The sequence below is a fragment of the Prionailurus bengalensis genome, chromosome C1 (genome assembly GCF_016509475.1).
Source record: "Prionailurus bengalensis isolate Pbe53 chromosome C1, Fcat_Pben_1.1_paternal_pri, whole genome shotgun sequence".
Classification (NCBI taxonomy): Eukaryota; Metazoa; Chordata; class Mammalia; order Carnivora; family Felidae; genus Prionailurus; species Prionailurus bengalensis.
In genome coordinates, this window is record NC_057345.1 from 12016679 (window position 1) to 12030280 (window position 13602).

Sequence of the window (13602 nt, forward strand, 5' to 3'; positions counted from 1 at the left end):
TGGCTACGTGCCCGATGTGGTTCTAATCTCCTTCTACTTTTCAACCCACCCGATCCTCAGTGACTCTGTGTGGTAGGTCTTTCAGTCCCGTTTTAGAGATGAGGAAACTGAGGTCCAGAGAGGTACCTTGTCCAAGGTCATACTGCCAACGAGGGGCAGAGCTGGGACTCCCATGTGACCCCAGATCTGCCGCTCAGTCCGGAGTTTCGGGCCTAACTGCAGCAGGCAGCTTCCTTGCCACAGGGCAGGAACCGTGGGAGGTGGTGGGTGGACCTCTGGCCGTGGGGCACAGGGACTGTACATTTGGGATTTTCTTTTTTTTTTTTTTCAACGTTTTTATTTATTTTTGGGACAGAGAGAGACAGAGCATGAACAGGGGAGGGGCAGAGAGAGAGGGAGACACAGAATCGGAAACAGGCTCCAGGCTCCGAGCCATCAGCCCAGAGCCTGACGCGGGGCTCGAACTCACGGACCGCGAGATCGTGACCTGGCTGAAGTCGGACGCTTCACCGACTGCGCCACCCAGGCGCCCCAACATTTGGGATTTTCAAAGGAATGAAATCGACATTTATCAAATACTTAGTATGAGCCGGAGTCACACACTCTTTGTGCACACCCCAGTTTTTTGTTTAAATTCCCAGACAACTCCATGAGATTGATGCCGATATTATCTGCATCTTACAAGAGGACAGTGAGGCTCAGAGAGGCAAAGTTCCTTTCCCAGAGGCACACAGCCTGTGTGGGGGGGGGGGGGGGGGAGGAGAGGGGAATGGAGGCAAAGGGGTGTGGGCGATTCCACAGCCTGCGATCTTTGCCCCGAACCCGATGTGGGAAAACGTCATTCCAGCACCCTTTGAATACATTCTTAGCAAGTCACGTGACCCCCATCTGGGTCAGCAAAGGAGGTCTCAAAAGACTAGCCTTTCCCACCTCCTGATGCTGACCCCGCCCCCTAGGCTTGGAGGGCTCTAGGACCCAGCAGCTGGGAAGGGTGGACTGTGTGTGTGTGTGTGTGTGTGTGTGTGTGTGTGTGTGTGTGTGCGCGCGCGCGCTGGGGGGGTCCCCTCATCTTCAGGTCCCTCCTCCTCCCTCTCTCCAGCCTTTCCCTTTCTCCCCCACCTCTTCCCCCTTTCCTCCCCTCCCCCTCTTCATCCCTCCCCTTTCTTCTCTTCCCTCCCCTCTTCTCCTTCCCCAGCCCCTCCCCCTCCCTCATCCCTCCCACCTCGGTGGTCACATGGGGGGGCACCGCCGGATTTAAGCCTAATCTGCCCTGTGCTCAGCACAGCGGTCTGGCTGTGGGGTGGGAGAGCTGAGCTAGTCTCTGGGGCCCTGGAGAAGGGCCTGGAGGGGGGTGCCCACAGCTGCCCCCTCCATGAGCTTGGGGCTGGAGGAATCGGTGGAGGCCCAGCTGGCACTGGAGACGGTTATCCAGGTGGGTCCTGAGGACTGTGCCCACCCTGTCCGGGGCAGGGGAGCATGGGTTTAGCAGGAATGGATGAGTGGTAGGTACATCTTGGGGTCATGGGGTGGGAGGGGTGGGTGGGAGGGTGCACGGGGGCCCCAGCTTGCAACTCCCAGCCGGACTGGGGTACAGAGGTGCTCAGAGCAAAACTGCTTTGGCCCCTTTATCCCGGGGCCCTGTGGGAAAAGGGGATCCCTGCTCCCAGATTTAAGGGTTGAGGTGACCTCTGCTAGCACAGTGGAATCCTCTGGGATTGGAGGGTTGGAGCTGGACTGGAGCCCCCAGCCCTGTGCTGCCCCGATGGGTTTTGTGAGCGAGCCATGCGGTTTGGTTCGCTTCTCTGGCCCTCCATGGGGCCTCCTTCCCGGGGCAGGAGGCACTGAAGCGTGCCCTCCCATGGGGCGTTTTTCCGTTGTAGCTCCCAGGCTTCCCTCCGCATGGGGGCTTCCTGAGGGTCTCACGGGCCCCCACATCTTGGGCAGCAGGACTTTGTTCCTCTCCCATCCAGGCCAGGGAAACCAGGGCCCCCAGTCCCCTTCACACTCTCTCTCTCTCCCCCCCCCCCCCCCCACAGACCCTGGAGAGCAGCGTCCTGAGGGCAGGCCGGGAGAAGGGCCTGAGCGAGCAGGACCCTGCCCAGGACTCTCAGCTCGCCTGCCTACCTGCCCGCATCAGGGAGATCATCACCCGCAACCTCTCCCAGCCTGAGAACCAAGGTGCCGCTCTTCATTCGCCCCCACAGACACTGCCTGCACCTCACCCCTTCTCACATCCCCCTCTTCCACGGCCGTAATGACAGGAATGACCGCAGCTTCCATTTCTCAAATACTCACTGTGAGGCGGGCACAACCCTGTGATGGAGGGACCCATTTTACAGATGGGGAAATGGAGGCTCAGAGGTATAGTTTGGCCAGAGTCGTTCTCCATGTGACGCTGCGAGACAGTGGGGATGAGCACCCCCACCCGCAGCCCACAGCAGAGACTTAGACCCAAACACCACGTTCTCTCCCAGGGAAGGTGTGAGCTTGGCTGAACCCCAGATTACAGGGGGAGGGCAGCTCAGTTTAGCTCAGGGCTCTGCAGAAGTCCCAGGGATGGTCCTGTCCATTCCCCAGCAGGGCAGAGAGGCTGATGGGCCCCTGTTCCTCCTGCTGGGTGCCGTCCACAACCTCCTGTGTGGTTTGAGAGTCTGGGAAGGGCACACTCAGTTACAGCTGGCGTGTCGGCAGCTCTCCTTGGTGGTGATTCTGGGGCTCCGCCACAGTCCTTGTCCAACCTCTTTGGGACGACCAGGGGTGTTGGGGCCCCTGGGAGCCCCAGGCAAGGAGAGACTTAGAGAACCCTCACCTCAGGCTGAAAGAGCCTGGAGACCTGTGGCGTGTGTCCAGTTCTCCTGGGATGGAAGGGGAGCCCACAGGGCGGGGGACACTTCGACTTTTCCCTTTTTCCCCCTCTTCCTCTTCCTCCTCCTCCTCCCAACATGACCTATACTATCTGAAGCCCTGGCTTCAGAGGTTACATGAAGCCCTTCCCTTAAGTGAGGTCTTCCTGGTCTCCTGTTTACCAATTCCACCCAGGTTACAGATCAGCAAAACTGAGGCCCAGAGAAGAGTAATACTCGGAGAAAGAAGGAGCTAGAATTGCTGGACGGAGCCTCCCTCCAGCACGTTCTGGGCCCGCTGGGGCCACCCTTCGGCGGTGTCTGGGTCCGCTCTGAGTCTAGCCCTAGGCCTGTCTCTTTGCCCACCTTCCTGTTCTTATCTCTGTTTGTAGAGCACCTATCGTGGGAGCGTGTCCTCCTGGACCCGGGGGGGGCGGGGGGGGGAAGGAAGCCAACCATGTGCCTGCTGTCCCTCTCCAGCCCCGCTGCCGGCCGCGGAGATGGCATCAGTGCTGTCGCTGCAGGAGGAAAACCAGCTGCTGCAGCAGGAACTGTCCCGCGTGGAGGACCTGCTGGCCCAGAGCCGGGCGGAGCGTGACGAGCTGGCCATCAAGTACAACGCGGTCAGCGAGAGGGTGGGTGCTGCCTGGGGGCCGAGAGCTGGGCCACCGTGCTCCCCTGATGCGAGGGCAGGGAGACAGCCAGGCCAGGCCTGTGCCCCGGGCTGAAGGTGGGCCTGGGGTCCGGCTGGGCCGGATGTGGATTGTGGCCCTGCTGACGCGAGTGGCCTCGAGAAAATCACTGTGCTCTCCCAGTTTGTTTTCTGTCTTGGGGAGGCTAGTATGATGTGGGCTTGAGAGTACCTGTCACCAGGGGTGACACCGGGGGTGGGAGCACAAAGAGTAAGACCCCTAGAGACCCCTGCCACCCCTCGAGTGTCTGGACGTCTCTCTGTGCTCCCGTGGGTGGGGCTCTTGGGGCCCACCCAGCGGCGGCTGAACACGGAGGCCGGCAGGTGGAGGGGGCCCAGGCAGCATTCTGCAGGCCTTCTGGGGCCACCACAGACTTGCTGCCACCCCCCGTGGGACTGAGGACCAGCAAAGGAAGGAAAGAGAATCCAGGCTTGCCTCCAAGTCCAGACAGGATTCGCATTCCCCAGGCTTGTGCTGCAGGCTTGTGGGGCTCCCGGGGCAGGGGGTCGCTGTGGGCCAGGGCCGGGAGCACTGTCTCCTTTGGGCCCCCAGTCTTGTGAGAGGTGACGCTAGGGAGTTGATGGCTGCAAGTTCGGGAGAGAGTTGCACGGGGGAAGGAGTGTCTAGATGGGAGATGTGTGGGTTGTAATCACAGTCATAATCGTAGCTACTGGTTATTGAGTGCTTACTGTGTGCCAGGCACTTACTGGGTGCTTTACGTTTGATGCACCAAGCTTGGGACCATGATGATGCTCGTGTAGCAGAGGAACTAACAGGCTCCAAGAGGGAGAGCACCGTGCTTGGGGTCCCACAGCCGGTGAAGGCTAGGTCTCTCTACCCCCAGCCCCAGATGTGCATTGCAGGTTTGTTTTCTGGGTGTAGGAAGAGACGACTGGGCTGGGAGTTCCAGGGGGCAGTTGGAAAGCTGGAAGGACCTCGGACATGACCCTCTGGATGTAACAGAGAGACTGGAGCCCAGAGACTGAGGCTGGCCCAGAACGCCCTGTGCGGGAGGCAGAGCCAGGTTAGCCGAGGACCCCTGGGCTGGGCCTGTCCACGCGGGGGCATGCATACTCCTTTTGGGAAGAGGGATATGTGTTCGTGCCTGTGGTTGTGAGGTTCCGCCAGTGTCCTGGTATTTGCTTGCCTGGACAGGCTCCCGACGTGTTGGGACATGCAGAGGAACAGGGTGGGGGTCCCGTAGTGGCCCCAGCTCCGGGGACAGTATAGAGCTACTTTTCCCAGAGTTTTCGGGAGGTGTGGTGGGTGAGCTGGCCCGAATCCCACATTGTTGGTGGTGACGGGGCCTTGAGCCAGCCCTCTTCCAATTTAGCCCTCTCATCTTTTGGCCACTGGCACGATGCCAGGTCCCCGGGGGCTGTCTCTTAAATGCCAACTTCTGACTCATAGTGTGGCTAGCACGGCGCCCTAAGCGGGCAGGGGCAGAAAAGGAGAGGTGGGGGTGGGTGGGTGGCAGGTTTCTTTTCTGCTAACACGTGTTGCTGAGGCTGGGCTGCAGCAGGTCAGAGGCTGGGGTGTGTGTATGGCAGGGGGGGCTGTATTCGTCTAGAAGATTCCCTCGTGGCTGGGGAGGCCCCTGCATAGCATGTAGAGGGGGCCTGGTGTTTCACTTTTGTCTGTCTGAGATGGTGTGAGCGAGGCCCCCACCTGCAGGCAGGGTTTGGGTGCGAATGACCTCAAAGCCTGTCCTGGGGGGTGGGCTCACAGAGAACATGAGAGCCTGAAGATCACTTTATTACAGATGGGGAAATAGGCCCAGAGCAGGGGCATGATAGGCCCAAGGTCAGTGGTGGAGTTGGGTTGAGACCCCTGGTCCAGGGCTCTGTAGTCCTGTGGCACTCTGTCCCTGCTGCCCACTTGTGCCCAGGGTACCGGTGGTGGGGCCTGCCCCGGTGGCCATAAGTGTTACATGCGGGCAGCTTTGGAAGCCGGTCGGTGAGGTTGTTCACTGTTTTAAACCCCGCAGCATCCCTGGGAAAAAGAAGTGGAGGCAAGGTCAAGGTCTGTGTCCTGTTGACGCATGGAGAGAAACTGAGGCAGAGGATCCCAGTGGCCACTTCCCAGGTTCCAAGGAGGACCTCACGGTCCCTATGGAGGCCCCCCCATCTTCCTGTCCCTGTGGAGCAGGTGTTGGGCGAGGCAGCTGCGAATGGGAAGGAAGCCATGGCCACATCCCCTGGGCTCCACAGGACAGACCCCCTGGGCTCCCCCAGTGTCCATGGCAACCTGGACAGAGTGAATGAACGGCGGGTAGTTGGGCAGGGGTTGCTAGGGGAGACAGTAAACTTCTTTCATCCTCAGCGTGGTGACCGCCTCTTTCCCTTTTGAATTACAAGTAAAACTGAAAGGCTGTTTTGTGAGGGGTAGAGTTTGTGGAAAGGGGTGAGGTGTGGCCGGGAGTGGCCCTGGTCTGGCTGTGAGCACTGGGGAAGCGGGCGGAGCACCCAGCGACGGCCTGAACCCCTCCACGTCACAGCAGCAAACAGCCCCCGTGTGCAAAACGCACAGAGCACAGGCCGCGATCGGACCCCACACAAGACACGTCACACGGAAACACGAGTCCCCCGCGGTGATACGCGCTCAGATTCGTCGGATTCGTCACCGGACACAGCATAAGTCACACCGACAGCCGGGCACCGCACAGTCTCCCCCCCCCCCCCGTTCACAGCACGTACCACCCAGACGCACAGCCACATGGACGAGACGCACCATCCTGCGGACAACACGACACGTGGTCTCACATCTCACGGACACACACGGCCAGACAAAGGCATGCGTACCTGCACGTGGCCTAGAGTCGCTGATCCATGTGCCCCAGACCCCCCCACGTACAGGCCTGCATGCAGACATAAAAACATACGAACACACGGGCACCCCCGTCTTGCACCGCAACAGAGACCTGTGACCACAGAGGCCTCCTCGCGGAGGTCCCCATGAAGGCCTGGACACAGAGATACACGGGGTCCCTTATGGAGACAAATGCCAAAACACACCCAGCCGCTGCCAGATACACATGGCATCTCACTGCGCTGAGATGGAAACAGTCTGCCTGTCACCTGCCTTAGGTAGGCTCCAGGCAGACCCTGGTCACGGGCCTGCAGCCTGCCTTCCAGGCAGAAGCCCCCAAGAAGTCCCCACCGGCTCCTCTTTATGGGTGGCACCCCAGTGGCCACTGTCGCCCTGCCCCAGCACAGTGGCCCGTGGCTGAGTGGCCCCTGGGTGTCCTGGGTGTGAATACAGGCCCGGAGGGCTAGCCTGGTCTGGGCCTGGTATTTAGCCAGGGCAAATAACCCTGGAAGCTTTGGAACCCACGCGAATGCCGGGCCTGGGCTAGCAGCCCAGGCAGTGGGGAGGTGGATGGTGAGTGTGGGCCTGGGCTGGAGTCAGCTGGGCTGGGCTGTCTTCCCCTTGATTCTCCCTGACGAGTGTCACTCTCCTCTCAGTCCTGCTCACCCTCAACTGCCCATTCCCTCTTCCCTTCCCCAAAAGCTTGAGGAGGCTGCTGGGCCTCCCGGGGCCAGCAGGTGCCTAAGGGGTTAGGAGGCTCAGCCAGAGTGGGGCACCGCCTGGGCTCACGGGCTCTGACAAAGAAGGGGCTGCCAGCTGCCTGGGGGTGGAGCAGGGTGCTGACGGCAGCTTCCCGCAAGGTGGGAGGTGGGGGTAACTTGGGGCTGAGATGAGACAGTATTAATAAGCGTGCCTTATGTCAGAGAGTTTGTGCCTCTTACAGAGAGAGCACTGCGTGCGTGTCGGGGTGGGGGTAGGGGTGGGGTGGGGACTTCACCTCTGTCACCCTGGGGATGTTTGAGACCGCCCCTGTCCTTATGTGTGTGCGTGTCTCTAAGCTCAGATACGCACGTGTATATTTTTGCTTCTGCTTGAATGCATTCACATTTGCTCATGCGATTAATTCATGATCTCCACAAACATGCCACTGCCACTCCTCTGGGTCTAAGATACAACGGGGAACAGAAATCCAGGTTTTCCTGAGCACGCTTTGGGTGGTGGTGGGGAGACATAGGCATGGAGCTAATAATCAACCGCCGCGGGTTAGGTGTTTGGCGGAGAGGATCACTGTGCACGGTGCACGGAGGGTGTAATGTTTATCTCCGGGTGCAACTTTGTGTTTTGCATGCAAATGTTCCTGGGCCCACCTGCATGTGTCCATCCACGCCTTGCCTGTGTGTCGATGCATGTTCAGCCTATGTCCACGCACAGCGGCATTACCCTGTGCACGCGCGCATCACATCCCGGGCTTGCCCATCTATGCCTGCAAGGCATTGTGGGTCTGGGCCCAGCCTGGCACCCTCTGCAGAGCTCTGGGCCTGCTTTCCCGAGAGGCCTGCGCCTCTCACCCAGGCACCTTCCCTGCAGCTGGAGCAGGCTGTGCGGCTGGAGTCTGGGGAGCCAGAAACGCAGGAGCCCACGGGGCTGGTCCGGCAGAGCGTGGAGCTGCGGAGGCAGCTGCAGGAGGAGCAGGCCTCCTACCGGCGCAAGCTGCAGGCCTACCAGGAAGGCCAGCAGCGGCAGGCCCAGCTTGTGCAGCGGCTGCAGGCCAAGGTCAGGGCTACCCACTCCTGCTCCTGTCCCCCGTGTGCTTGCTTTGCCCTGTCCCCAGCCCCTGGGGCTAACCTTCCACTCCTCACCCACCCGCAGACCCTGCAGTACAAGAAGAAGTGCTCGGAGCTGGAGCAACAGCTTCTAGAGAGATCTACAGAGCTGGAGCGGCAGCGGCTGAGGGTGGGTGCCGGCGTCGAGGGGCGGGGCGCGAGGCGGTCCCCTCCCTCTGCTTGCCCAGGCTGATGCCCCACTTCTCCCACCCAGGACACAGAGCACAGCCATGACCTGGAGAGCGCCCTCATCCGCCTAGAGGAGGAGCAGCAGAGGTGGGGCGTGGTAGGGAGGGAGGCTAGCTGGTGGGGCTGGCCTCTCCTACCATGTGTCCACCGGTCCCCTTCATGTCCCCCCACAGGAGTTCCAGCCTGGCCCAGGTGAACTCCATGCTCCGAGAGCAGCTGGACCAGGCGAACTCGGCCAACCAGGCTCTGAGTGAGGACATCCGCAAGGTGACTTCTGACTGGACACGCAGCCGTAAGGAGCTGGAGCAGCGGGAGGCGGCGTGGAGGCGTGAGGAGGAGGTGGGCACGGGGCTCCTGGGAGGCCACTGGGGCCTCGGGGTCCCAGGCTGGCCGGCGGGGAAGGGCCACCGTAGAGTGGTGAGGACGAAGGAGCCGAGGGGAGAGGGGGAGAGAGAGAGGGACGGCCTGCTGGCCCATGAGCCTTTTAGGAGAGGTAAAGAGTTTGTCGTCGTAATAGCTGGCCTTGCTTAGCCTACACGACATGCCTGGCATGCACTTTCTCTTCTGTTCCTCCTAATAACTGTGTGTGGTAGGTGCTGTCATCCTCATTTTAAAGAGAAGTTAAGTCATCCGCCCACGGTCATGCAGCTGGCAGCTGGGATGCAAACCTAGGTCTAGCTCCAGCACTTTCTGCCTTTTGCGCTGCCTCGTGCAGCCGCAGCCCGTGGAGGCGTTGCAACCCGTTCCCTGTGCGAGAGGGAGGCTTGAGAGCCTGAGCGGTGCGCGCAGGCCGGGCGCGGGCCCGGGGGAAGACCCACTTCCCGGACCGACGACCGGGTCTCCCGCGATGGTTGGAGTTGGGGGAGGAGGCGGAGCTGGGGAGGGGGCGGGGCCGGGGCGGGGCCGGGAGGAGGCGGGGCCGGCCCTCACTCAGCCCGCCTTCCCTCCAGTCCTTCAACACCTACATCAGCAACGAGCACAGCCGCCTGCTCCTCCTCTGGAGGCAGGTTGTGGGGCTCCGTCGGCTGGTCAGCGAGGTGAAGATGTCCACCGAGAGGTGAGGCCCGGCTGGCGGAGGGGCGGCCTGGGGAGACGCTGCAGCCGCTGGAGACAGCCCCGCTTTTTAAATTGAATTCAACTCCGCAGTTGAACTTTAGTCCAATCTAACACACCTACTGTGTGCCAGGCCCTGTAGAGGTGCAGAGACAACTAGTAATAGTTAATTCCTACCACCGTCATGGCAGTCAGCAGGTACTAGGTGTTTACTCTGAGCTAGGCTCTTTGGCTGTTTCGTGGCTTCTGATATGGACAGGGTCCCAGGAGGTGGGAGCTGTGATACTCCCCACTTCACAGATGAGGGCACTGAGGCTCAGAGAGGTAGAGTGACCTCCCCAAGGTCACACAGCAGTAAGTAAGTGGCCTAGTCAGGATTTACAGCTCCTGCTTTTAATCTGCTAGAATGTGCAGCTTCTGCCACAGGACCTCGCCAGCTCTAGTGATGAAAAGATATGGACCCCCCAAATTCTAGACCGAGGAAGTGAGTGGTGAGTGAACAGAACAGAGAGACTATCCCAGATGCTCAGAAGGATGGGAGGGTTGGGGAGGTCAGAGAAACACTTCATAGATGAGGTGGAATTGGCACTGACCTCAAGGGCTGGGTAGGATTTTAACCACCAGAGACAGGGGCACTCCAAGCAGAAGAAAGAGCGTGAGCAAAGGCTCGGAGTTAGGAGGAAATGGCAGCCAGTGGGTCTGGAACAAAAGGCAGGGGAAGGGAGGTCAGGTTGGGAGAGCCTCAAAGGCCCATGTCAGCAGGGGAGCTCGGTCCTGCTTGATCTTTGAGCAAGTGAGGTGGCAGGGAGAGCTGAGACAGGCAGAGTAGTTCCTTTCTTTTTTCGCGTTACAATTTTATTTAATTATTTATTTGCTGATCTTTTGTTAAAGCTTTTTTTTAAATTTGTTTTTTTATTTAAAAAATGTTTTTAATGTTGATTTATTTTTGAGAGAGAGACAGACAGAGCATGAGCAGGGGAGGGGCAGAGAGAGAGGGAGACACAGAATCTGAGGCAGGCTCCAGGCTCTGAGTTGTCAGCACAGAGCCCGACGTGGGGCTCGAACCCACAAACTGCAAGATCATGATCTGAGCCAAAGTCGGACGCTTAACCAGCTGAGCCACCCAGGCACCCCAGATGATTTTTTTTTAAGTCATCAGGTATTCAGTGTCCAGATTTCTAATTGGCTCATCAGTGTCACAGATGGTTTTGCTTCACTTTTTGTGTTTACAGTTTGTTTGAATCAGGACCCATCGTAGATGCTCACCAAATGTGGTTGGCTGACTTGCCTCTTCAGTCTTTTCATTTATTTGTTTAGGAAACTGGGGCAGTTGTCCTGAGTGATTCCCATAGTCTAGATTCTGAGGTGGTGTTTAACACCTTTGTCCCCTGTATTTCTTGTAGATTGGATGTTGGATCTAAGCCTTGATCAGATGCAGGTTCAGGTTTTTGTTTTTTGTTTTTTTTTAAAGAAGACTTCTTCCTAAGTGCTGTGTGCTCTTCTGTCAGGAAACCCCAATGCCTGGGTGCCTCTCTTTGTGTACATTGGAGGCCCTCGATGCTCAGTGCCAAGACTCAGACACTCATCAGGGGTCACCAAATCATGAATGTCCCATTCTGTCACTTCTTCGTGTATTAACTGGAATTCTTCTATGAGGCACTTCCTCTCCTTAGTATTAGGCACCTAGTGGTATAGTTGATTCAGGAAAGGAAAGGATTTAGCCTGTTTGATATATTAAAAAAATATATATATGTGTATATAATATATATACTATATATATATGTTATATATATTATATCTGTATATATCTATATATATCTATACATCTATATATATCTATATATATCTATACATCTATATATCTATATATATTATATCTATATTTTATCTATATATATCTATATAATATATATAACATATATAGATATAATATATATAACATATATATGTATAATGTAATATATATATATTTTAAGTAAGCTCTTTGCCCAACGTGGGATTTGAACTCAGGACACCAAGATCAAGGGTTGCATGTTCTGCAGACTAGGCCAGCCAGTTGTCCCAAATATGTATTATTTTTATTTAGCATTTAAAAATTTAATTATTTTACTTTTGAATCACTTACATATTCACAAAATTCAAATTTCAAAAGGGTGTACAGTGAAAAGTCTCCCTCGCCTTTCTGGCCCAGATGCTTCCCTCCCAGTTTCCTACATGACCTGCCAGACTTATTTTATACAAGAAATACAGCAGATCTCATTCTCTCTCTCTCTCTCTCTCTCTCTCTCTTTTCTGCCCCCTTCGTTGTTCTATACTTTTGGTAGAATTTTGTCTTTGAGTTCTTGAAGATACTTTCTTCACCTAATAGTTATAACTTCAAGGTCGCTCCCTCTTAAGCTCTGAATAGCTGATGCATTTTTCTTGGTTACAGAGTATGCCATTGAATGGATATGCCAGATTTATTTAATAGTAGCTCTCTTTCTTTTTTTTTATGGCTAAGATTTTTAGTGTACTTATTTTCAATTGTTTTCTATCTAACATTGCTTACCTAGAAGTGATCAGTTTTGTTGTGGACCTCTTTAATTAATTAATTAATTTTAATTTGCAGCCACGTTAGTTAGCATATAGTCCAATAATGATTTCAGGAGTAGATTCCAGCGATTCATCCCCTACGTATAATACTCGGTGCTCATCCCAGCAAGTGTCCTCCTTGTCCGTTTAGCCCATCCCCCAACCCACAACCCCTTCAGCAACCCTCAATTTGTTCTTTGTATTTAAGAATCTCATGTTTTGTCCCCCTCCCTTTTATATTATTATATATATTATATAATTATTATATAATTATATTATATTATTATATAATAACATTATATTATATATTATATAATTATTATATAATTATATAATTATCATATAATTATATAATTATATAATAATTATATAATTATTATATATTATGTCCTCCCTTTTATATTATTCTTCTCTTCCCTTATGTTCATCTGCTTTATACCTTAAAGTCCTCATATGAGTGATGTCATATGATATTTGTCTTTCTCTGACTAATTTCACTTAGCATAATGCCCTCCAGTTCCATCCACGTAGTTGCAAATGGCAAGATTTCATTCTTTTTGATTGCCGAGTAATACTCCATTGTATATATATACCATATCTTCTTTATCCATTCATCCATCGATGGACATTTGGGCTCTTTCCATCCTTTGGCTGTTGTCGATAGCGCTGCTATAAACATGGGGGTGCGTGTGCCCCTTCGGAACAACACACCTTATCCTTTGGATAAATACCTAGTAGTGCAATTGCTGGGTCATAGGGTAGTTCTATTTTTAAGTTATGTTTTTACTTTACACAAAGCAATATATATTTTTTAAAATTTATTTTTGAGAGAGAGAAAGCGTGGGGAGGGGCAGAGAGAGAGGGAGACAGAATCCAAAGCAGGCTCCAGGCTCTGAGCTGTCAGCACAGAGCCCGACGCAGGGCTCGAACCCATGAGCTGCGAGATCATGACCTGAGCCAAAGTCAGATGCTTAACTGACTGAGCCACCCAGGTGCCCCACAATATTTTTTTAAGTTATTTATTTTGGGAGGGAGAGATCACAAGTCGGGGAGGGACAGAGAGAGAGAGAGGGAGTGAGAATCCCAAGCACTGTCAGTGCAGAGCCCGATGCGGGGCTCGAACCCACAAACCACGAGATCATGACCTGACCTGGTCAGATGCTTAACTGACTGAGCCACCCAATAGTGGCCCTCTTTTGATGCACGTGTAGATTGTCACCAGTATTTCTTACATGAGCAGTACTGCAGTGGATCACTTTATACACACGTCACTTCCCTTGCATTGGGCTATATCTGTAGGATAAATTCTTAGGAGTGTAGTCAGTGGGTCAAAGAATCTGCCCATTGATGCTTTTCAGAGTGCTTCCTAATTGCCCTGCACTGTGGTTACACCCACTTACCCTCCTGCCAGCAGTGTAGGCACAGCCTGTTTTTCCATAGCCTCATGTACACTGTGTGTTATGGGACTTTTTTTTTTTTTTTTTTTGCCCATCCGATAGTGGCATCCCACTGTTAACATCCTGGGATAGTTTTAGTTTATACTATAGTTAAATTAAACTATTAAACTATCCTGGGATGGTTTTAATTTATACCCCGCCATCCCATCCCCCTTCTGTGCTCTCT

The 13602-nt window shown here is 54.7% G+C and overlaps 1 protein-coding gene across 3 annotated transcripts in view; it reads left to right on the forward strand.

The window, feature by feature from the left end:
- Positions 1 to 1190: 1190 nt before the first annotated feature.
- Positions 1191 to 13602, forward strand: part of CROCC (ciliary rootlet coiled-coil, rootletin) — a 44906-nt gene continuing 32494 nt past the window's right edge. For 2 of the 3 annotated variants that reach the window (XM_043573868.1, XM_043573869.1), the window contains exons 1-8: positions 1191 to 1432; positions 2037 to 2178; positions 3324 to 3478; positions 7931 to 8116; positions 8213 to 8296; positions 8381 to 8442; positions 8529 to 8694; positions 9306 to 9412. In XM_043573868.1, the coding sequence (XP_043429803.1) occupies positions 1373 to 1432; positions 2037 to 2178; positions 3324 to 3478; positions 7931 to 8116; positions 8213 to 8296; positions 8381 to 8442; positions 8529 to 8694; positions 9306 to 9412 (962 nt within the window). In that variant the 5' untranslated portion in view covers positions 1191 to 1372. The remainder of the gene's footprint in view (positions 1433 to 2036; positions 2179 to 3323; positions 3479 to 7930; positions 8117 to 8212; positions 8297 to 8380; positions 8443 to 8528; positions 8695 to 9305; positions 9413 to 13602) is intronic. The other variant, XM_043573870.1, reaches the window with a different exon arrangement.